Genomic DNA, 24103 nt, shown 5'->3' with positions numbered 1-24103 from the left:
TTTGTAAATGTCAGTCCCTAACACCAGGTGAAGGAGCTCAAATTTGAGCACCACCCACATGCATTACTTCTATGTTACCTTAGAGTAATCCACTTAACAGACGGTTTGCAAAACCAGGAACAAAATCAAAATGATGAAACTATGTTCAGCCTCATTCTTTATTACTGAATGTTTTATTGACTGATAAAAATACGGATAGGCATCAGATTTGGTAGGAAGCTGCTTTCAGAAAGTACCATAAAAACCAAGCTGCATGACTTCAGAGAGAGCAACAGGCAAAAATTGGTTTCAGGAGATCTCAAGTGTAAGTAATCCCTCTACATTGCATGTTTTCAAGCAATGCTGTTCATGTCCTACAGAATAATTTTTCTGACCTCCAACTCAGCAACAAAGAAAGAAGCAGAGCTTTAATTAGGAATGAATAAAATAAGAATACTTACGCTGACCCCACCGGCCTGTTCTTGGATTCAAATAATTTGGATAAAGTCCATTAGGACGATCCATTTTTTGAAGTAACTTCCGAATGTGCATGACCTAAATTAAATCAAGAATCAGGATCACCACTAACAATGTTCATCTGCTTTCTGCATATAGTCAAGTCTAATATTTTTTCTTTTTCTTTTTTTTTTTTTTTTTTTAAGTAATAGATTTTCTTAATCTGAACACAGACCTACCTTTCTTTCGGGCTTCCTGCAGAATAGTATGGTTTTGTTTTTAAAGAACTGCTCACATAAACATATTTTTAAATTATTATTTTTAAATGCATGCTGTTAACAAATAAGAACACTTGTGCTGTTATAAATGTCTACTTGAAAAAGTAACCAATTTGGTAACAGAAATACAAGTATGAAAAAATTTACCTGCAACCAAGAATGCAAATAGAATGCAATACAGAAAGTACTTCCCTTTCATGCAATTTATGATGAAACAGCACAAAAGACACTTGTATGACAAAAAGCTGAATTTGAGACCTACCTTGTTGTAGTATACAGGGTCCCCTGTCAAATAGCTGAGGTGGACAAATTCCATGTGCAGAGTACCAAACTCAGCAAGGATGCTGCTGCCAGCAGAAGCCCAGCCCCAGTTTCGACCCACGCCACTGAATTCCGACAAATATGCATAAAAAAGGGAGAAAAGAACAAAAAATTCAGAATTACTGTGCACAGCATTAGTAACAACCACCATAGCAAATTAAACAAGTAACAGAAAAATATTAACCCACACTTAATTACAGGAGTTGCGTTTGATTAATCGGTTGGTTCATTGGTTGGGTTTTTTTTGAAAAAAGACACCATAACCTCACCAACAAAAAGTCCTGTGATTAAAAGATATAATATCTTGATATCTCAGAAATGTAATGACTTAACAGTGGGCCCAATCGAATCCTGTTTATTCACTGCATGTTCCTAAGAACAAGAATGAAAAGCAATTATCAGACCAGATGAGTATACTTCCGAAGCATTCACTTCCTCGTCCTGCCAAACATCTCCTGGGTTCCCTTTGCTTACGTGGTTTTTTTTGCTTGGGTTTTTTTGGGTTTTTTTTTGCTTCCAGTCAGTATTAGACATTCCAGGGAGTGGGCCCTATCTGTATCTACATAGGAAAACAGTATGTTTACTGCAGGCAGAATATTATGAGCTCCTCAGGCTCACATAAAGAATCAACAGAAGGTATCATATACCTCATATCTTTTGCACTCTAAGAGATACCATCTTGCTAAGTCATAACGCCTAAATTACTTCTGGTTTAATCTAATTGAGAGTTTTCACCACCTTCCAGGATTGGGTCTTTTAATTTCTGAAGTTAACTACATTTTCCTGGAGATTACTTCTACTTCCTCTCATAAAAGATTTCAGTTATCAGTACGACTACAATCAATTAGGAATGTCTCCTTACTTATTTTTTAAATTATAAATTAGAAAGAGGAAATGTTGGTAATGGAGCAGTATTTGTGGCTCTGACCCGAGACAGAACACAACCTTTTAAAATACAGTAACCACTGTTTACAGAGTGTAGAGAGACAAAATCATAGCTTGTCTCAGGGGTTTTTTTTTGGTACAGCTCTCATAAAAAGAGAAAATTAAATGTTTCATTATGAATACAAAAGCTAATAAAATACAAGCGGGTAATTTTCCAAATATTTCTTTCAGGTCTATGTCTTTTACTGCGTGTCAGCCTCATAATAAGAGTTCTCACATACACCCGCTACTGTCACTGCCCCCGCCACGACAGCCACTATTTTCTGCTGTGATGCTGGCTGGTTCTATACATTACCAAGAGACTGACACAGTAAATGCATAAAGAATACCAGCACGCAGGAAATTTCTGGCACTCCAATCCTTTCCCTTCCACCTACTGCAAATCCTCCTCCCTGGTCTGCCCTCCTGACTGTGCTCTGACGCCCGACCTACATGTTTTACTGGCAAGTATCCATGCATCTACTGCTTGCAGCGTCTCAAACCTTGCCCCCTCTGTTACTCGAGCCAGTGGACCAGATGCCTGTGCTGCCCGGAGTACGGCTGCCTGGGCCGTTCAAACATACTGGAATCATGGTGCAGGCCTGGGCTAAACAAAGCAAAAACAAAAAACCCCTTGCGCACAGAGGAATTTCAAGCCGTATGAAACTGCAGGAAGAACACAAACCATAAAGCTGTGCAGAAAGTGCACAGGGAAATTTAACCCAATATTAACTGTACAGAGGTTGAAAAAAATGGGGAAAGTGCAGCACTGGCAAAGCAAAGCAAACCTGCACCATCAGAAGGGCAAACCACAGCTGCATGGTCTTCACCCAAGGAGTGACAGTAAAGTAAGGATCATTTCCTGATCACAAAAAGGCACGTAAGGCTAATGCTCTCAAAGTAGTCCTAAACCTCTTCACAGTCCAACAGAGCACAACAAACATCTCTCCTAAAAGGAAAACAATTTAAAACAATTCAAAACCTCTCTGCTATTTACTATCCTGAATTGCTTAAGTGCACACACAATCTAGACATGCAGCCCAATTCAGCTACTGTTTAAGAACATGATAAATATTTTTAAAATGCCTCGCATCAAAAAGGCGCTCTCAAAATCTGAGGGAAATCCAGCATTGAACAAGCAATACATGATAAATTGGATAAGGCAATTCTCTTCCACAAGGCAATGCAGACCATCCAAGTTCAATGTCTGACCTGAACAGCCATTTAAAGGAGCCTCTCCATCTTCACAGACCACAGTGGACTTAGCACACTAGCTTTTATACCTAAGGTGAACTGTAAAATGAATTAATATCTTCAGAGACAAACATTGTGTGAGTGTTCTAAAGGTAACATACAGCTCACACAGTATATAAAACCCAGTAAGTTCAACCATGGCTTGCAAACAAATTTGTTTTTTAATAGGTTCTTTAATGACTAAAGAACTAATGATTACGCTCCAGGGCAACACATGGCATAATACACTGGGTATGTTCCAAGAGCATGTTGAATTCTTATTGCAGAATCATGGTCACAATTTATTGCAGTTAATGAGGTAGAATGCTCTGAATTCTATTAAAATTATTCTAAAGTGCCAGGAATGTCAATTTGTCTGCATCTTCTACAGTTCCACTATTAAGAAAAAATTAGTAATGGCATATGTCAGTTTAAGTTGGAGGGAGGGGGAGGAACACATTTCTCCACAAAAGAAAATCCATTACCTTTTCAGATTCACCATTGCCCATGGTATACCCGTAGGTGTGTTGAAGGCTGGAAGAAGTTTTCCTGCCAGTTGCACAGCTTTCATCTTGAAAACCTAAGATAGTAGGATCAAGTTGCAAATAGTTACAAAGTCTGATTTAACTCCGAGAACTATAAAGACTGAAATTTCCTTGCCCCACCCACCTCTTTGTATTAGAACAGCTTTACACTGTAAAAAATATATTAACTTATAATTTATTTTTTTACTTCTTCACTTTATAAATTTCAGCAAGATTTGAAGATGAAAAGAAAACTTGTCATTTTCATTTCTTTTCTTCCATGCTCTCCAGCAATAGTGCTTAGGTTCCTATTAAAGAAGAATATAAATTCTCCTCCCTCCTCCCTCCACTGATATTAGGAATTTCAAGTGCTTTCTAAAGCAGTCTTTAAACTATAGTTTAAGTTTTGTAGCTAAAAAATCAAGAGACAACTCCCTCATCTCCCACACAAGTATTTTAACTTTTACAAACTTCCAATATCTTTTTAATGATATGTATATAGTGCAGAGTTTCTATTCTTTTATAAGCATTGGCTATGCAAAACTATATATACACATTTTTCTGTAGCTTTTCCTTCATTGACAATGCATAAGAAAAATAATTATAGGCTTAATCTTTCCTCTCAAGTCATTGTCCTCTCACAGACATTACTGACAGGATGAAATATCTTTCACTTCCAGTGTTGTTCCTACTTACTTATGGAACATAAATCTGTAATAGCCTTATTCAGAGCCTAATGTTTATTAGTTAAATGAGCAACTGGAAGAAAGTTCCTTCTAAGCCTATATGAAGCATCTTTTTCCAAGAAGGCATATTTGGTAGATCCCTGCAATGTAAAACTGTTTTTACCAGCTAGTTGCTAGAATATATTTTAATTAACTCATTGTCAGTATTGACTGCATTTCTGCAAAAGTATTTTCTTAATTTGGAGATAATGTTATTCATCAGTTTGAAGCACTGCACAAACATGTAACAAAAAGAGCTACCATGCCCGAAAATACCTTATGCAACACTGACATACTATAGAAGCACTACTATCAACTACCTGACCAATACTCTGTAATCGAGAAGAACAAGAGCTTTAAGGACTACAAGACAGATCTGTTGGATTTATAAAAAGGATTTCTCCCTTTTGTAAAGTCTACAGGAGGAAAACAGAAGAGTTGCTCACTAGAGAAGCAAGTTGAAAAGTAGCTGAGAAATAAGCAATCAAGAACATCCTCATTTTCCACATGAAGGTGGGAAAAGATCAATATCTTCATATTTGAGGAGATGACTACTCAGACATGAGAGAAACCAGAAAAGAATACTAAAGATGACAACTAATTGTATTTGATGCAGTGGAGTATGGAGAGATGGAGGTGGACCTGAAAGCAATGAGCCAGGAAAAAGAACTTTTACAAAGGTACTCTAAATGGATCGTAATATGGGGTATGTCTAAACCAACAAAGAGGATAGCTCAGCATATGATTTGATACAATTGTGAAGTAACAGAGGCAATAAGGCTGGAATGATTTTTAGCAAAGATACTGACAAGAGACAGTCTTTGAGAAAATATGCAGAAATTTAGCAGTAAAATTCAGGTAAGACTCTGACCTTGAATAACAGACCAAGTCAAGAGGCAGGCATAGTATAAGAGGTGTAATACAAGTGGAGTCTAAGGTAACTGGGGAAAAAGAAACCCTGAAAAGAACTAAAAGCTCTACCTTGTCCCAGTTACATATAAACTACCTGATTTGCATCTGTAAATACCTGTCAAAAATTCATGTTGAACTTTTAGATTTTTAAGTGGTACCTGGGTCAAGACCTGGCAGAACTATCTATAGGGAGTCATCTAAAGAGAGTTCCTCTACAGCACAGACGAGCTTCAACACCTAATCCAGAACAGAATGATGACTTCCAGTCAAATGGTACATAGTTTGGAAAGACACTTCTGTCATGAATTTGTGTAGCTTCAGCTTTTGGATCCTGCACCCTCTGAAAGTACTACGCACTACCGCCTTACTCATTAAAAGGTATTGAAACATTAAGGTAAGAATATTCAATGGGAGAACATCCCTAGAAACATCCTTACTAGAAGAATATCCTTACTGGCTAACTATTTACCTACCACTATTTAGGTTTTAATCAATTTGAAATGTATTACAATGATTTTGGGAACAAACTATAGTATTGGATGCAGTTTTTACAAAGAACGGTTAAAGTAAAGATTAAATTCATCTAAATATGCATGAATCTAAACACGGACAGTTAAAGGAAGGCAGCCACTGTGCCAGCCATTTCAGCACGTGAGCAAACCAGAGCATCAGGGCAGCAGCAATAACTGCTACTTCAGACAACCATGTTAGCAGCACCTGTGAAAACCTGCTGTGATTAGAGGCACCCTCCTGTAACCTCTGTTGGGTTGAGGACTCTATGTACCACTGATTTAGCACCAGAAGGTAAAACTCCACTGTTGTGGTTTAACCCAGCAGGTAGCTAAAACAACCACACAGCCGTTCGCTCACCCCCCATCCCCACTGGGAGAGAATCAGAAAAAAAATGTAGAACTCGTTGATTGAGATAAAGACAGTTTAATAGGACAGAAAAATGTTATTATTATCATCATGATTATATAGAAAACAAGTGATGCACAGCACAATTGCTTACCACCTCCTGACCAATGCCCAGTTCCCAAGCCGCAGCACCTCCCCAGCCAGCTCCCCCAGTTGATATATTGGGCATGATGTCGTATGGTATGGAATACCCCTTTGGCCAGTTTGGGTCAGCTGTCTTGGCTGTGTCCCCTCCCAGCTCCCCGTGCACCCTCGCCTTTTCACTGTCAGGTCAGAGCATGAGAAGCTGGACTATCCTCGACTGCTTAGCAACAACTGAAAACATCAGTATGTTATCAACATTATTTTCATCCCAAATCCAAAACACAGCACTATACCAGCTATCAGGAAGAAAATTAACTCTATCCCAGCTGAAACCAGGACATCTACCCCTCTATATCCCTCTCATCCGAGACTGAATCCAAGGAAACACTTGAAAAAATGGGCTGAAGGCATGCCTTTACTTTCTGTTACTGCCATCTCAGTCCCATCTCACTGCTGCTTCTGGATAACAAAACATCTAATGCTTGATACAGTGGTTACCTATGCAGACTAGAGAGAGAACTGAGAGACAGCTGCATAGGTTTCTATCAGAGCAAAGTGACCAGAAGAGCGTATTTGAAGAGATGTAGTGAAAAGAAAGAAATGCAGCAAGCAGTGGTGGATGAGATGCCTTCTATGGGAGCCTGCAGATGTGACCAGAGTGCTCCGCTGCACTCATTAAAGTGGCTTCTTTTAGTATGTTTCAGACTTACCATAGGAGCAACAGTAAATGCATCAGGCTCCAGCTTTTAAATAAAGTACTGGCATCAGACAACATGGTTACTTACCATAGAGTAAGTATTCTTTTTTTTTTTTAAAACAGGTTGAACTGATAGATTCTATTTCAGCCTTGGCAGTTCCCTGTTGACAGGCAATGCATTTCAAGAAACATACAGACAAGAAGAACAGAGGAGAATGAAAAATGAATGGATGCCTTGAAAATGGAACTCATTAGGAAACAGTAGACGAGTTGGGGTTATTTAGTCCAGAGAAGAGATGTTCAAGAGAGGACAACATAATGACTTTTCAGTATATAAAAGGCTAATACAATGAAAAGGAAATAATATTTTTTTTCCATGGACATGGAGAATACAAAATAACACCAAAATTGAGCAAGAAAAAGTAAGCTTGTTATTAGGAAAAGTTGGTGACAAGGATACCTAATAATGAAACACGACTGTGACTGCTGCAGTCATCACTACAGCTTTTAAAAATGCACAGTACATCATCGGCAACTACGAAGCCTGGCATGAGCTGACTGCCAGGGAACAGAAGAATAACTGAGAACTACACAGTCTCCTTACCGCTCTCCCAGCCATATTGCAAATTAATCAAACGGCTTGTGCACATTCCATACATGTGAGAGGAAAGTGTTTGGTCTCTCTTGTGGCCTTGTACCTACTCTGTAGACCCCCACAGCAACTCTCTAACTGGTGCATAAATCATGGAGACAATCCACTCCCAAGTTTCTTTGCTAGCACAAACTCCAAAGTATAGGACCCTGTAACAGAGAGGGAGTCCCAGAAACCACAAAGACAACAGCTCTCAAAGAAGTGCTGTTCTTGCAGGATAACTCAATAATTTTTCAAACGCGCATTCACACTTGCATTAATTACAGAATTTAGCATGTAGTGCCTTAAGATGTGGAGGTAACTCACCAGAGTCTTCTTAAAGACCCCATAACAACTCTAGCAAGACATCCTATTTTGAAGATGCAAAAATACTGCTCTAGGTAAACATGTGTATTAATCCCAGGGTAGCTGTTCTGCCCATTCTCAAAATACGGACATTCTTTCAGAAAAGTTTCAGAAGACGCTGTAGACTTGGATAAGTATTTCCATTTTATACAGCAATACCTAATACACTAAATCCATCAATCTACATGGCCTTTGGTAGGCTAATGCTTCCTCCTCCAAATCCTGTAAAGCAATGCAAGGATTTTTTTCTCCCTATCAAATACAGATTAGGCGGTTTACACCTAAAATGGGAGAGAGTAGTAAATGGCACAAAAAGCAAGACCTAAGCCCCAAATCGGGTAAGTGGATCCCTCATTAAGATGAAAACATCACATCAGTATCTACAAACTAGTGTGTACAGCAGACCAGCTGTGAGGGCCTGAATAATTTTCATCCATTAAATTGATGCTTAACATATCAAACCTGCCACCCACCCCACAATATGAAAGCTTGCTCCTGAGCCTATTAATCCAAGTAAGGCCAAAACATTCAGCAAAATGGCCGTAAAGATTAAGACAATTCTTCAAAAGCCTTATTGATGCATCTAGTGACTGCCGAGATGCATAGCTGCAGCTCTTAGAAGACTGTATTATGCTAATACTGCTGTTAGGTGTCCCCTTCCAGCACTATGAATGGCAAACAGCCTCAAATGGCCTCTGTTCCTAACTCTGAGGGGGTTTATAGATGTTTTATACAAGTAAAGAATCTCTTTCTTTTTTTTGCATAGATCAGTCTTTGAGTCATTCTTCTAAACAGTAATAAATGCCAGACTTCTGCTTAATCTGATAGTTATTAACTAGTGAGTATCCATGGTCATGCAACGTGGCTGGTTCTGTAGGTTTCATAACTTCTGATCCTTGAAAAAGCATCAAACAAAACAGATATACTGCACAAGTTCACAAAAATATAGTACTCTCACCGTCAGTACTATTAGTACCAAATCCTGCACACGTTTCCTTTGAACACTAAGCATGAAGATGATGAGGCTGACCTATCTAATCACTGAATGCAGATGACAAAACCCAGAGCATCTGCCAGCAATACTAGACTCAGACTCTTGCGGAAAATACTTGGTGTTTCTTGGCCCAACCCAGAATATTTATCTTTCTACCTTCAAACTTCAATGTGCAGTAGTGAACCCTTCGCTGCCCTTTCGTGGCTAACCAACCATTTAAAGTTCAACTTGTCAGATAGGACTTTCTGCATAAGCAGAGATAGAGGCTTGTGGTGTAATTTACTGCTGAAAATCAAGACAAGCAAAATTGTCACACACACACAAAAAGATAATTAGCTTAATAAGAACTGCTGTTTTGTTGCCTGTTTATATATAAGCCTTACTGCATGTCATACAATACATACAATGCCAGATTAATAGCTCTAAGTTCCAACACACATTCCCCCTTAAAGATGGGGAACTCCTGGGTTTTACAGTGTCCCTAGGACATGCGCCACTGCAAGTGGGGGCCATCCTGCTACCAAGAAATTAAGAAATTACTCCCTCTTTACATATTTGCTTCTAATGAATTCCACAGATTTAATTAGAGGCATCTTGTGAGATGCGGGAGATGCAGTAAGATTCTAGTAACATTCAGCTATCATAGTATGAATTGAAAGTCGGAGAGCACCTCGGCTCTATTTTGTAGATGTTTGTGATTGATGATTGAAGAGGTATGTCACATCTAGAATTGGTCCTGGAGAATGTAAATCCATGTTCATGTGAGATTTAGCAAGGTGGCTACCAACTATACCACCTATAGTGGTGAACGATGTAGAATTACATAAATCAACAGCACCTCTTCAGCACTGTAGGTCTCGAGACATAACAGATGTTCAAGGCAGGAATATTTGCAGGTACTGTAAAGACAGTGCCATAGCTAAAGTACTTTTGCTGTCTTTGGTAAGCTGTAATAATTACCAAAGTACTTGATGAACAACACTTAGTATTTCTAAAAGACCGAAAGTCTTTAAACAAGAGAAGTCTTATCCTGCAAATGGATGCTCTGTGAATTTATATTACTTTCTCTATGACAGAAAAAAAAGAAAGAAAAAAAAAAGGGGTAAATTAAAAATCTAAACCTATCTCAGCAGTCTAAGATGAGAGTTAAAGAAACAGGAATCAACTTGAATCCAGACTACGGTGTCAACTGGCTCTGCTTTCTTTACTTCCTCCCTTCAGATATTTATACATATTGATGAGATCCCCCTTCTCTTCTCCAGGCTAAACAGTCCCCAGCTCTTTCAGCCTTTCCTCAGACAAGAGATGCTCCAGTCCATTAACGACCTTTGCGGCCCTTTGCTGGACTCTCTCCAGTATGTCCATGTCTGTCTCACACTGGGGAGCCCAGAACTGGATACAGCACTCCAGGTGTGGCCTCACCAGTGCTGGGTAGAGGGGAGGGATGGGAGGGATCACCGCCTGTGACCTCCTGCCAATACTTTGTCTAACACAGCCCAGGATACAATTAGCCACCTTTGATGCAAGGGCACGCTGCTGTTTCATCCGGGACTCCCAAGTCCTTTTCCACAAAGCTGCTTTGCACATGGTTGGCCCCCAGCATATATTGATGCCTGGCGTTGTTCCTCCCCAGGTGCAGGACTTTGCACTTGCCCTTGCTGAACTGCCTGACATTCCTGCCAGCCCATTTCTCCAGCCTGTTGAGGTCCCTCTGGGTGGCAGCACAGAGGATGCTCTGGCATATTAGCCACTCCTCCCAGTTTTGTCATCAGCAAACTTGCTGAGGATGTATTCTGTCCCATCATCCACATCATTAATGAAGATGTTGAACAGGATTGGACACTGCATTGATACCTGAGGTACACCGCTAGTTGCCGGCCTCCAAATTGACTTCAAGTAACTGATCACTACCCTCTGCGCCCAGCCATTCAGCCAGTTTTCAACCCACCACACTGTCTGCTTATGCAGCTCAAATTTCATCAGCTTCTCTGTGAGGATTTCATGGGAGATGGTGCTAAAAGCCTTACCAAAATCTAGGCAGACAATATCCACTGCCCTCTCTTCGTCTCCCAAGCCATTTCATCATAGGTTATCAGGGTTGGTTGAGCATTACTTCCTCTTTGTGAATCCATGCTGGCTACTCCCAATGACCTTGTCATTCACGGGCTGGGGAACAGTCTTCCAAGATTAGTTGCTCCATCACCTTCCCAGGGACCAAGGTAAGGCTGACTGGCCTGGGTCATCCTCCTCGGCCCTTTTGAAGGTAGATATGTTCTAAGGGTGATGCCATTCCTCTTGTGCATTATCTTTGATTTCCAACAACACTCATTTAAACCTTAGCCTTTTAAGCTATTACACTTCTGTAAGGCATGCAGCTGTTACATGCAGAAGATTTACACTGGGAGAGAAAGAACCTGGGCTTAATTCTAACAGTCTCCAAAATTTTAGAACACTGCCAAATTCACCCTGATAGAAGTCCAGGACCTGTTATTTCTGTTCATGCAACTGTTACTGCAGAGTCCTCCCATGCCATGAGAATTCTGGTCTCTCAAGAACAAGAGGCTAAAGCAAGTAAATATTCATAAGTGTATCATCCATAAATATTACATAACTTGCTGATTTACTCAATCACAAGCCAAAAAATGCTTCACGAAATGTTCTCCTTTCAAAACAAAAAAAAAGCATACGCCCGCCGTCCCCCCATTACCAATGCAGCAAACTCAGAAAGTCAAAATTTGTGAACTTTTATGACTCCTGCATCCATTCTGATCCCGGCCTCTCTTCCCTTTAAGAATCTCTAAAGTCAAACCAGGGTTTTTTTGCACTAAAAGAAAAATGCTTTTGTAAAGAGATTTTCTGAAACTCCCTTAGTTTTCAATACATGCGGACTAGGCTGACATTTTCTTTAGCCAGTAACACTGCACATGAGACTTTTAAAAGTATTTTTGTAAAAGAAAAATCACACTGGATACCTCCCTGAAAGATATGCTTTTGTTGAAAATTTGAAAGAATGGTAGGAAGGCAAGAAAGATTGTCCAGTTTCAGATGATGCATGAAACTACGTGATGTAATAGTTGTCTCTGATCTAAAAATCATGGCTACAGAAGCACAGCTATCCTATCTCTGCCTGAAGATTCAGTGATTCAGCTTGTGAAAAGCTTCTAATGCAGTGTATCAGAATTATTCTGACTTGAAGGAAAAAGTTCAACTGTGCTTCTGCGTTCTACTGCTGAAACAAAAAGCTCAGTAAAGCCAACAGGACTGCACAGGTCCATTCATACACCCAAGACTCCAGATTTCCTCTTTCCTAGAGGCTCTGGACTATTCAGAGATAAAAATAAATATCAGGTTTTTTTGGAATACTGAATACAGGGACAGGTAAAGCACTGGCAAAAAGAGATGGCAATCAACCTGTCTGGATGGACTTAGACAACCTAGGAAAACTGTCCTAGTGATAGTTCTGAAATTATGAGTTGTACTGAAAAGCATTAAAATTCCTATCTGATCATATTGTTCAGCTACAATCTCCAGTACACAAATGAGCAGAAAAATAAACACAGAAAAATAAACTGCATCAGTTAAATGCAGGTAAGACAGGTATTATCTGGCTGACTACAACTTTCCCTATTTACATTTTACAAATTAGCAATTATATGCTCAAATGCTGCTTCTTAGATGTAAGAGAATAAATAGTATGGTGTTTTTCTACCATCAGCAGGTAAAGATTTGCAAATAGAATTCTTAAGTGATACTATCATTATCCTTTACTAAAGTTTACAAAGCTGCTTTCCTAGTCAACAAATGCGAGGAATCCTGTTACTGTTGACTGAGGCATCTTAGGATCTAATAAAATATTCATTAGTTTCACACTTTTGATATTTTTGAAAAATCCACATGAGAAAGTTTATGCATATATTACCTTATTAGAAATATTTGAATTTTTTACTCTAGAAGATCTAAACGTAAAAATCTGGCATGCATTGGACAACCAGCTAATCACATTTAAACCACCTGGCACTGGCTAATAATACCTCAATTAAACAGCATAATTTCCATTCACTTCAATGGCTGTATCAGCTTTCTTGGCACAGGTTTCATGCATATCTGAGTAGAAAAGTTACATGTTCTCCATTTTTAAAGGGTCTTCAAATCTGTGGCACTTCACACCAGTCAGCCAACATCACAGAGCACTTAAAATTCAGAATAAATGTGATGAAAATCTGGCATATAAATGCCTCCTTGATCTGATCATTTCAGTAAGATATAATGCACTGTTTCTCATCCCGCCTGAGCCAAAACCCATGGCAGGTTTGAGATAATTTTCTCGTCTATTATTATTAGAAAGTTGCTTTCAGTCCAGGCAATTTTTGTGCTTTATCTTTCCTCCTTTTTATATCTCTGACTTTTTCCGCTGTTAAGTTTCCCTGCACAAGCAGTATTAACCTGTCAGTTTAGTTACCTTTGTAAATAAATTGTCTCGGGACTAGAAGCAACAATCTTGAGTTTGCACAACATACCAATCACGATCACTCATGCCTAAGCATGCTCCAAGGATGTAAGCGGGCTTTTAAAAGAGTCCCCTTTCAGATGATTTCTTCTTACTGAGAGCGCTACTGTAGCACAAGGAACCAGACGTAAGAGCACAGATAATGTCTGGCATCTGGCTTAAATGTTCTCCCACTAGTTGCTGGCAGCAAGAAAGTAGATTGATTTAGAAAGCCTGGAAAAAGAGAACGGAGAAAGAGGATAAAATCTGAACGGCCATCAGGAAACCAAACAAAAGAGCCATCAAGGGGCAAAAGATCAGTATGGAGTTTTGCCAGCACAGAAGCAAAACTGGTAGAAGACAAGGCCTCCAGTCCCCCACCTCATACAAGGTGAAGCACCAGAGACGACTTGTTAAAAGATGAGAGCACCAACAGGAGCTGAAGGGAAGAAACAAAAAGCATCAGGAGGAAAGACAGGGAATAAATGGAGGGCTAAAGCAGACAAGGCACAACAAGGGGCCACGGAGAGGGTGCCAAGAGTATAGTTATGAGGAACAGGAGTATGAGGAACATCTTGGGGAATCTGACAGGGGAAGACCGCTTTCTCATCTGCAGAACATATTCTTCAGACCTAGAATTGACCCTAATGTATCAGTCTTTGTAGGTAAATGCACCGACAAAGCAAATGGTAAAAATTAATCTGGGGTTGGTGTGGTGTTACTAAAAAGTGATTCTTGGTGTTTTGCTACTACCATTTGCTCTGCTGAATAGAGAAACAGACTGCATTATGCTCCTGAAGGTCCCAACCCAACCGATGATCCAGTCTCTCTGTGGTTTTTAAGAAGGAATACGCAGACTACGAACACACAGAAATGACTCTGTAGTTAAATAATTAAGCTGTTTGTGCTATACTTACAAGTCTTATGAGAATCCTTTTGATGCAATAAAAATTATCTACCTTCTCTGATTATTAAACTCTCTTGACACTGGCTTTTTTTGGTAACACCTGCTCCTAACACATTCTCCACTCATGTCAAATATCTCCTTAATTTCCCATATATTTTTCTCTGCCATGTCATCTTCTTTGTCCTTTAGCTCTGTGCTAACATGGTATCAATTTCTACTTTCTTTCTCAGTTATTCCTCTGTCTCCTGTTTCTCTTGAATGTGCTGCCAAGCTTTCCATTTTAAATTAATCTTGATTTCCCCTTTAGACTTTGCCAGAAATGACTCAGTCCCCTTTGGACTCTATTTGCCTTTACAAAAAAGTTAAACAGAGATGAAATCACATATTGTTTCACACTATGTGGACTCATTATACACACAGCCTGCCTCCTCTCATTGGTATGATGTAACAGATTACAATGCAAAAATCACAGTCTAGAAAAAATAATTTAAAAAATCACATAGCTCTCACATCTTCAAAAACATACCCTTTACATAATGTCATATGCAAAATACATTTCATTACATTGTACCTGATGAAATTGAATAAATAGTGTTTTGTGGGATTTTTTTAAATGGATGAATTGGCTTGTTCTCACAGATTTACAGACATATTTAGCTTATCTACAGTTAATATATATATTAGGACCAAGTTCTGACAGAAAATTAGTTGGCAAACAAAAGCTATGAGCAATAAATTAGTAAGCACTGAATCTTCATAGTTGCATAAATTCTGCTAGGCACTTGAGAAACTGGACCTTTATTCTGAAAAATGGTAAGATAAATACCCTAAACTCCTGCAGCATAATTTCTAGGTCCTCGGCCCAGAAATAAGAAAAAAAATCTTCTTTTATACCATACAAACAAAAATCAAAAACACTCAACAGAGTAACAATTTGATCTTCTGTATAAAATAAAGCATAACTAACAAGCCATCTTTGTGTTTCTGTCAATAAGTAGCATTTAAGTGAAACATTTCTTCCAGAGACATTATCTGGACTGAGTCATATAAAACATACTGACTATTCATGTGTCCAGGAGGCGTAACTATCAGTCCCCTCTCTTCATCATTCTTCTACACTTCTGCTGTTTTTACACTTTCTTTTACGAACATGATTACCAAGACTTTTATAGCACACCAACAGTGATCCTTTATTAATAACTTAACCAGAAATAAATTCCTCCTCATATTCAAAACTCCTATTTATAAATCCAAATGCTCATAGGTCTTTTGCCACAGGATTTCATACCAAAAGTTCAAACTGAGCTGCTTGCCTTTTGTGAGTTCCACACACTCTTGAAGCCACAGCTACTCAAAACATATTCCCGTGTTCTGTTCCCATGTTGGTCTGGCCAACATGGGTGGGTGGTCTGGTTTTTTTTGCTAATCTACAGCCTGCACCTACATCTTTGGAATCATTAAAATAGACTTCATTTGTACAGGCCACATTGACCAATTGATTAAATTTCTCCAGAGTTTTCTACTTACTTGTAATTTCAACATGAGCAAATCTACAGTCAGCTATAAATTCTTACGAGAAAACTTTTATTGTCAAATCACTACTATACTGATGATCGCTTGTTTTCCATTAACTAAATATCTGGAATGGGGAGGAGGACTGAAATCAGACTAAGTGGCTCACAGATACCTAGGTCACCTTAAATGACCTTTTCTGAACATGGACATAGTTGCGTTCTTTTGGTTTAAGCACTTATCTGCAATTTTATATTTTGAATTAAAAAAAAAAAGAACGTTAATAGGTGTGCTGGTTTTAGCTGGGATTGAATTAATTTTCTCCATAGCACCTTCTATAGAGCTATGTTTTGAGTTTGTGCTGAAAACGGTGTTGATAATACAGGGATGTTTTAGTTACTGCTGAGCAGTGCTTACACAGAGCCAAGGCCTTTTCTGCTTCTCACACTGCCCCACCAGCAAGTAGGCTGGTGGTGCAGAAGAAGTTGGGAGGGGATACAGCCAGGACAGCTAACCCAAACGGACCAAAATAATAGTCCATACCATATGATGTCACGCTCAGCAATAAAAGCTGGGGCAAGAAGGAGGAAGAGGGTATGTTCAAAGTGATGGCATTTTTTCTTCCCAAGTAACTATCACATGTGATGGAGCCTTGCTTTCCTGGAGATGGCTAAACACCTGCCTACCGATGGGAATTAGTGAATTAATTCCTTGTTTTGCTTTGCTTGCATGAGCAGCTTTTGCTTTACCTATTAAACTGTGTTATCTCAACCCACGAGTTTTCTCACTTTTACTCTTCTGATTCTTTTCCCCAGCCCACTGTCAAGGGAGTGAGTGAATGACTCTGCGATGCCTAGTTGCTGGCTCGGGTTAAACCATGACACTAGGCTATGGAGCTTCTTGGTTATTTCTTTAAAAATTTGTCAGCTGATTATCCAGGTCATAAATGGTGACACAGTACTACTGCAGACAGCTTAGCATCCTCTTGATTCCTAATAGACTAGGAGAGTTCACCATCTTTATCATGTGATAGGTAAATACATCATTAGAGGCAACATGACTTTTGCTAGGTTTTTTGCTAGTTTTTAGTGGTTTTGCTTAGCAGGTTTTTGTAGCATTCATGGAATTTATTTCATTTTTCTCTTACAGTGCCTGTTCTGGTCTAAGCAATTTTTAACATTCAAACTCCTTTTTACGAGGGAAACATCATAGTTAGAACTGAATGAAAACAAGTTCCAAAAGGCAAAACCAGTCAAAGATGCCTGATTTTAAAGTGCTATCATGTGCAGAGTTGCATTTTTGTTTTGAAGTGAAAAAAACCCCACACCCCTACTGGAAGAACTGTGTTTTCAGTTGTCAGAAAATAATGCCATACTTCCTCTGTGGATCAGATCAAGCACAAAAATCCTCGGTGTTACTGTGTCAACAGTAATACCAATACATGAATGTCTGGAAAAATAACAGGTAAGATACTGTCCTTGCTGTCATTGGTGCCCATCAGCATCAGTATGACTGTTACACTACTGAAGAGGGAGCCAAAAACTACCAGACATAGTCATCAGGAGTTACATGGCATGTGAGTAGTTACAATCTATTCTTCCTTAGCTTTTATAGCCCTCTACAGGAACATGACCAAAGAGTGAGTTTTAAGAGTGGCTATTACTGCACAGTTACCGTATTTTCCATTGCTAAAACAGCTTGTCCTTTAGTCTGGAGAAGAGGAGGCTCAGGGGAGACCTTATCATTCTCTACAACTGCCTTGAAAGGAGATTGTAGTGAGGTGGGTGTTGGTCTCTTCTCCCAAGTAAGTAGCAATAGAATGAGAGGAAACGGCCTCAAGTTGCGCCAGAGGAGGTTTAGACTGGATATTAGGAGAGATTTCTTTACGCAGAGAGTGGTCAAGCATTGGAACAGGCTGCCCAGGGAGGTGGTGGAGTCACCATCACTGGAAGTGTTCAAAAAACGTGTAGACATGGCACTTTGGGACATGGTTTAGTGGGCATGGTGGTGTTGGGTTGATGGTTGGACTTGATGATCCTAGAGGTCTTTTCCAACCTTAATCATTCTATGATTCTTTCCACCAGTTTAAAGCATGTTATACCAACAGGAAAACCTATTTCCAATCAGACTTAGAGGAAGCAAAATTGCAAAGAAGTCAGTTTTCGCCTCCTTTCTTCCTCTTCAGGTGCTGTGCAGTACCCAAGATGGAGTAATAAATTGGTAGAAGTGTCATTTGCCAGTCAAGAAAACATTTACTACAAGCCTGGTAAACAGAAACTGCACAAGGATTACAATCTGCACTGCAGTGAGCAGTGGCAATGCCCAATATGTGACAATGCTTAAAACTCAAGAAAAGAAGATTTTTTTCAGGCTGTGTCCTGTTAGAGTGAGATGTCATGACCATAAGCAGCGCATCTCTGGGCAACAAACTGAAACCTCATCTTTATTGGGTAGGATATACACAATGCTGTTCTCTCTTCTGAGATTTTATACCTTCGAAAACTTAGTTTAGGTAAGTCCTTTCATAGGTATAGTCAAGACTTCTGTGAAATGAATTCACAAATTATATTGTCATGTTTACTTAAGACCTATCCTTTATATATTTAGGTCAGTTTTGGGGATATATATGGCATATATAACAATTTTTCTAAGGAGTCTTTCTGAACAGAAGAGATGCTGCCTGTCAGTTTCCTGGAAAGGATTAGTTTGATTATCTGTTGATAGAGTATCAAGTACTTAACAGCCTTTGCTCTCTATTTTAAATGACAGATTTCAGGCTGGATTTATCCATGCGAATTATTATCTTGCCCAGAAAGATATGTCATTTTGATGGTGTTTATAAAGATGAGAAAGACAATCATGTAAAGTAACTCCTTTATATCTAAGGCTGGCAAAGGTAAACACACTAAATCATTACTTTTTTTTTTTAATATTGCAAATATCATAAATAACTTTGTTCAACAAAAGTAAAACAGTAAGCTATCCTTTCTATTGTATTAATAAATCAGCAACAGACAAGAACACTTTGTCATAACGGTGTAAGTGTCTTCCTGCCACTAACACACAACAGCAGTTAGAATAATATTCACTTTGTTTTCCTTACTTGACGCCATTTCTCAAGCCCAGCCATGTACTCTGCACAACAACTGACCCTCTATCCATCTCTGGGCTTCTGTCATTCCATGCATTATTGCTAGCAGGAATTTATTTGCCACTATCAGTCACACCAGGATTTTTAATGATTTGTGAAGCTTCACTTCATGAAAAAAAGCAAGCAGTCAACAGGAACCTTGTGCACACTCTCCACAGACAAATGCTCTTCACACCAGATAAGATGCTTAGTTACTCTAAAGGCAAGATGGGGTTACTCCCGCACACCTTACATATCTCTTTATGGACTGCTAGCAAGCGAGCTCTAGGCAAAGCATAAGTATCACTTACTAAACCTAATTCTCAGTCACTTGGCTTTCTTTACAACACAGAACATACTCAAGAACTGGAAACAACCCCCAAATCCTTCTGCAAACAGCTGCAGCTGAACTTTAGTGGGGAGGAACTTGGAGGCCATGGACTCAATGTTTGGTTTTATTACAGACTACCTATAAGATACTAGGCAAAAGAGTTAAATCTGAGTTTTCAGAGACCACCACTAACTACAGCATTCCTTTTTCTGGTTCATCTTCTTTCTGAAAGTGTGCTGAATTTTCAGAAGCTTTAAGGACTCTAATCTGTAAATGACGACCACAGACTCTGAGTGCTAATTGCTGAGAAAAGGTACAGTCATACTTCTGTTCACTGAAGCACCCCAAATCCAGTTAGAATCGCCAGCATATCCACTACTCAATTATTGATGCCTGAAATAAGCATGATAACACGTACTTTCACAAGAATACTGTAAACTTTCACAAATAAACATTTATGGGTCACATGCCCAGTACCATTTTACAGAAAAGAGTAAGAATAGAAGATTCATCTTGGATGCATATAAAGTTAGGTGTTAGACACATCTGCCAAGGATCCTGCACAGAACGTATGACGACTAGCTCTTCTCCTGTGATCTGCCCTCTGTCTGGGCTTGCATTTCATGCATTTGCAGGACAGAATAATACTTCCTAAGTACTCTGTGACCTACCAACCCTCTCAGATATGGCATAGAGGAGTGGCTGTAGCACTGTACTACAGTCAGCACATACAGTTCTTTGGGGGAAACCCATACTCAAAACAACCACCTTAGAAGATGCATTCTAGAGCCTGTGATACCATTAAAAAAACCCACAGAGCAAGTATATCAAAATAAGCAATGACTTCTTGAGGATCAGAAGAAAAACAGGCCTACCCACTGAAATGAGCATTAAATAAGTAGTACACAAACATGTAAGTAAAGCCATCATCTATACAGAAAACCACAAGCAAGATTATGCCAAACATTATAAAAAGTGATGTCATGTTTAAAATCATTCAAATCAAAATTTCAGCTAAATATGTTCTCAACTGCCCTTAGTTATTCAGGCTGAAAGAATTGAGCTTCCCAAAGGCAAAGCTCCGAAAGACAGGGAAAACCCACATCCATAAAGGATCCATCTTAATTTGGATAAAATCCAGGTACCTGAAAGAAAGTTTGCAGTGAAACAAAAGAAATCCACATAACACCATACTCCTCTGACTCCGTGTGGGTTAATGACATCTCTTCAGTCTCCTGACAAAGATCTGCATTTTGCATCCTGCCTTCTCCTAGCTGGAGACACAGATGCTCCAGCAAGTTCCTGGATATGCTTGCTCCATGTACTTTCTCTCAACATTGAGAAGGCTTTTTTTCCTGCTCTCGGTATACAGAGGATCTCACTCAACTCCTAACACACACAACATGAGACAGCAGAAAATAAAGCATGTCGGAAACACACAGGAGAAACCAAAATCCTTAACCAAGGCTGAAAGTTTATGAAGGTATTACAAACAGAAATAAGATTCATTAGTGAAAGTCCAAGATCAAAGGACTTCATCTTCCAATTCACACAGCCATGGAAAGGATGAAGGAGTCACTATGGGAAAAGTTGCTATTTAAACTTTACCAACCCCCAGGTGACACCAAGCCCCAGAAGGTGTCCATGGCAATGAGGGCTTGCCACCACAGTGATCCACATAGTGTCACAGACAATGGTGGGGCTGTAGCCATAGGGAAGGGGTAGACTGGGCATGCAGAACACAGGATACTCCTTCCTCAGTGGAGGAGATACAGGTAATTCTCTGTAATGATGAGTGGATGAGGCTCATTTCTGCTTGGCTAGGACTTGCTATGTAACAAGAAAGTACGCTGAGTCACTTTGGAAAGACAGAAACTTTCTTGAAGCAAGGAATGAGTAAGAAGAGGTCCCACAGCATGGAGAATACCTTGAAGACTGCTTCTTCCGCTCTTGCTGCTCTTGATTCTTCTGCAAATGCTGACTCAGCAAATTGGACTCAAAGTTACCCCAGAGATGGGAGGAGATTACTGCTTCCTAGTCCCTTCTCACTGGGGACACTTCCTGAAGACCAAGCATAACCAACCTTTCTGGTTCCAGCCCCATCAGAAATTCACCTCCTCAGCCTTAAGTCATCTTCCCTCCTTCTTTGGTGAGGACGATGGTGATGGCAGGGGCCTCATCACTAGAATTGCCTCAGAGAGAAAGGGCAACTGCAATCTCTTTGAGAGCTCCAGGCTCCAGAGAATAAATGGTACTCAAGGATTATTAACCCTCAGGGGAGATGCCACAGTATCCAGAGACATTGGAAATGCCTACAATTGGGATCACTTAAAGAGATTACTATTCTTGTAGATTTGCCCAAAAATTTGGACTTTACCTATCTATTCTTCAAGAAGCTGGACAGACATTTGGCATGTAATACAAGTATCATGTTCATTCTAGCAGTGGGTATAGTCATTGCTGGAGCCTATTGGGCAGGAGCCATAGAGGAGAAACAACAGCAATTCATCAAATACAACCATAGAAAAAACAAATTTTGAACACACAGCAATCAACTCTGGTATCTTTTTGAAAACATAGCAACAGATAACATTCTTTATCTTGCTTATGCTTTATTGTTCCTATGATCATTTAGTGTATTTAATTACAGGATTATTCTGCATATATGTACCACTTGGGCTCTACAGTTGTCTCTCTCCTTCCTTGAACAAACTTCCATTTGGAAAGCAGAAAGTTCATTTACAGTGTCTTCACAAAGACCCGGAAGTGAAGAAACTGCTCCTGGCAGGGTTCAGCTTCTTCACTGCTGTCTTTTCGATGGTCTTCAGAAATGAGGAACAATGATCCAGGAATGGGCCTGGATCCTGCAAGATGCCCTAGGAATCTCCATCTGCCTTTATGAGCTCAAAGAAGTTCACATAGCCAATTTGAATAACTGCATCTTGTTTCTGCTGGCATTGTTGGTCTACAATGTCTTCCTTGTACTTATCGCTCCTGCACTAACCAAGTGTGGGGACAGCATAATGGAAATCATAGCTCTTGGACCATTTGATTCAGCACACCATGAGAAAATTGCATTTCTGCTGAAGATTCCAATGTGGTATCCTTCATTAGGTTCTGGCAGACTTTTACTGACCTAGGCCTTGAGGACATCGTAATTCCTGGTTGGTCTCCTGGTAGCCTACTCTCACAGATTTGACATTCAGGCACACTCATCATTTTGTAACTTCTACTGCAGCCTGTTGACAAGCATTAATGCAGAAAGATCAGCCAGCTCTTTTCTGCTTGGTGCTATTCATTCTTACTGCTTGCCTCGTTGTTGCTTTTTTGTGCCAGGAGTTGAGAGTGTTTTGGACAAGTAGTGATTTTTCAAAGTAGCGCTCCTGTCCTCCCTCAGAAATCAGTATCAGCTACCCTGATGTCCAAAAAGGCCCAGATCCACAAATGTGACTGAAAGAAGTGGAAGAACATATAATCAATTCCAATAAAGACCAGATAATTTGTGTTGAAAAAAAAAAAGAATTTACCAATTCTAACATACATAGTGAAAACCTCATATCACCCAGAGAAAAAGCAAGCACCAAACATGACCGATCTTGAACAAAATCTTAAATCTGAGAACTGGATAGACACTATGGGGTATGAAAGAGTTCCAGAGCCACATCCTGAGAAACCAGCTGTACAATGTGGCTGATTTCCAGGAAACAGAAGAACCTCCCTGGAAAGAGACTTTAAAAGAATGTATGAACAGACAGCTCCAATCTAATAATAGAAGTGTAACTTGCAACAGCATCCTTTTTTTTGGTGAAATATAAGTGCTTTATCTTGTTCTGATCTCTTTGTATATATGATACTTTTTCATTAAGCATTTCTATCCTGATGCTATTACATACGATAGAGTGGTATCAAGATATTTTATTTTATTAGTGTTGGATAAAAAGTTAAAGATAACCATAAAGAACACAAAACGTTCTTACACAGTAAGTCTAAGGAATTAAACTGGAATAAACATAGAGGAACCTACTGTTCAAGGGAAAATGCTAAAAAATGACTTGATTGGCATCATTGAAAACTATGAAAAAACATGGATTCATAACTAAAGACAAAATTATGCTTCTGCCAGGATGACGCATGAGAGAAAACAAATTTCTTAATGTAGTCACACACTCACAAAAAAAAGATGTTTTGTTTTGGGCTTGGTTTGGGGTTTTTTTGGTTGGTTGGTTTTTAGTGGAAGAAAAGCTGAGAGTAGGTGCTGTTCAGCCTTGAGAAGACAAGGCTCTAGGGAAACTTTATAGTGTCCTTTCAATATATAAAGGGGGCTTGTAAGAAAGATGGAGAGAGACTTTTTACCATGGCCTGTAGTGACAGGAAGGGCAATGGTTTTAAAACTGAAAGAGGGTAGGGTTAGACTGGATATAAGGGAGGAATTTTTTATGATGAGGGTGGCAAGACAATGGAACAGGTTGCCCAGAGAAGTTGTGGATGCCCCATCCTTGGAAGTTGTTCAAAGTCCAAAGTCAGATCAGACAGGGCTTTCAACAACCTGAAATATTGAAGGAAGACCCTGCCCATGGCAGGGGGTTGGACTAGATGATCTTTAAAGGTCTCTTCCAACCCAAACCATTCTATGACTCTATATTCCACTATTTTAGCATATATTCATTCTATATTTCAGTAATGTACTTTGGAGAA

General features: G+C 39.4%; 1 protein-coding gene across 1 annotated transcript in view; it reads right to left on the bottom strand.

Annotated features, from left to right (window-relative positions):
• The window catches only part of LOC104622588 (mannosyl-oligosaccharide 1,2-alpha-mannosidase IB), a gene marked incomplete at its 3' end in the record, with an annotated part of 103607 nt that overhangs the window by 36840 nt on the left and 42664 nt on the right, over window positions 1–24103 (bottom strand). Inside the window, exons 5-7 of the mRNA XM_010289423.1 lie at window positions 3677–3771; window positions 976–1099; window positions 441–534 (exon numbers count right to left, since the gene is read on the bottom strand). Coding sequence (XP_010287725.1) covers window positions 441–534; window positions 976–1099; window positions 3677–3771 — 313 coding nt within the window. The remainder of the gene's footprint in view (window positions 1–440; window positions 535–975; window positions 1100–3676; window positions 3772–24103) is intronic.

This window comes from Phaethon lepturus, unplaced genomic scaffold (assembly GCF_000687285.1).
Source record: "Phaethon lepturus isolate BGI_N335 unplaced genomic scaffold, ASM68728v1 scaffold2666, whole genome shotgun sequence".
In the NCBI taxonomy this organism is placed as follows: domain Eukaryota; kingdom Metazoa; phylum Chordata; class Aves; order Phaethontiformes; family Phaethontidae; genus Phaethon; species Phaethon lepturus.
The sequence above is the reverse complement of the archived record's forward strand: the minus strand, read 5'-3'. Positions and strand labels throughout refer to the sequence as shown.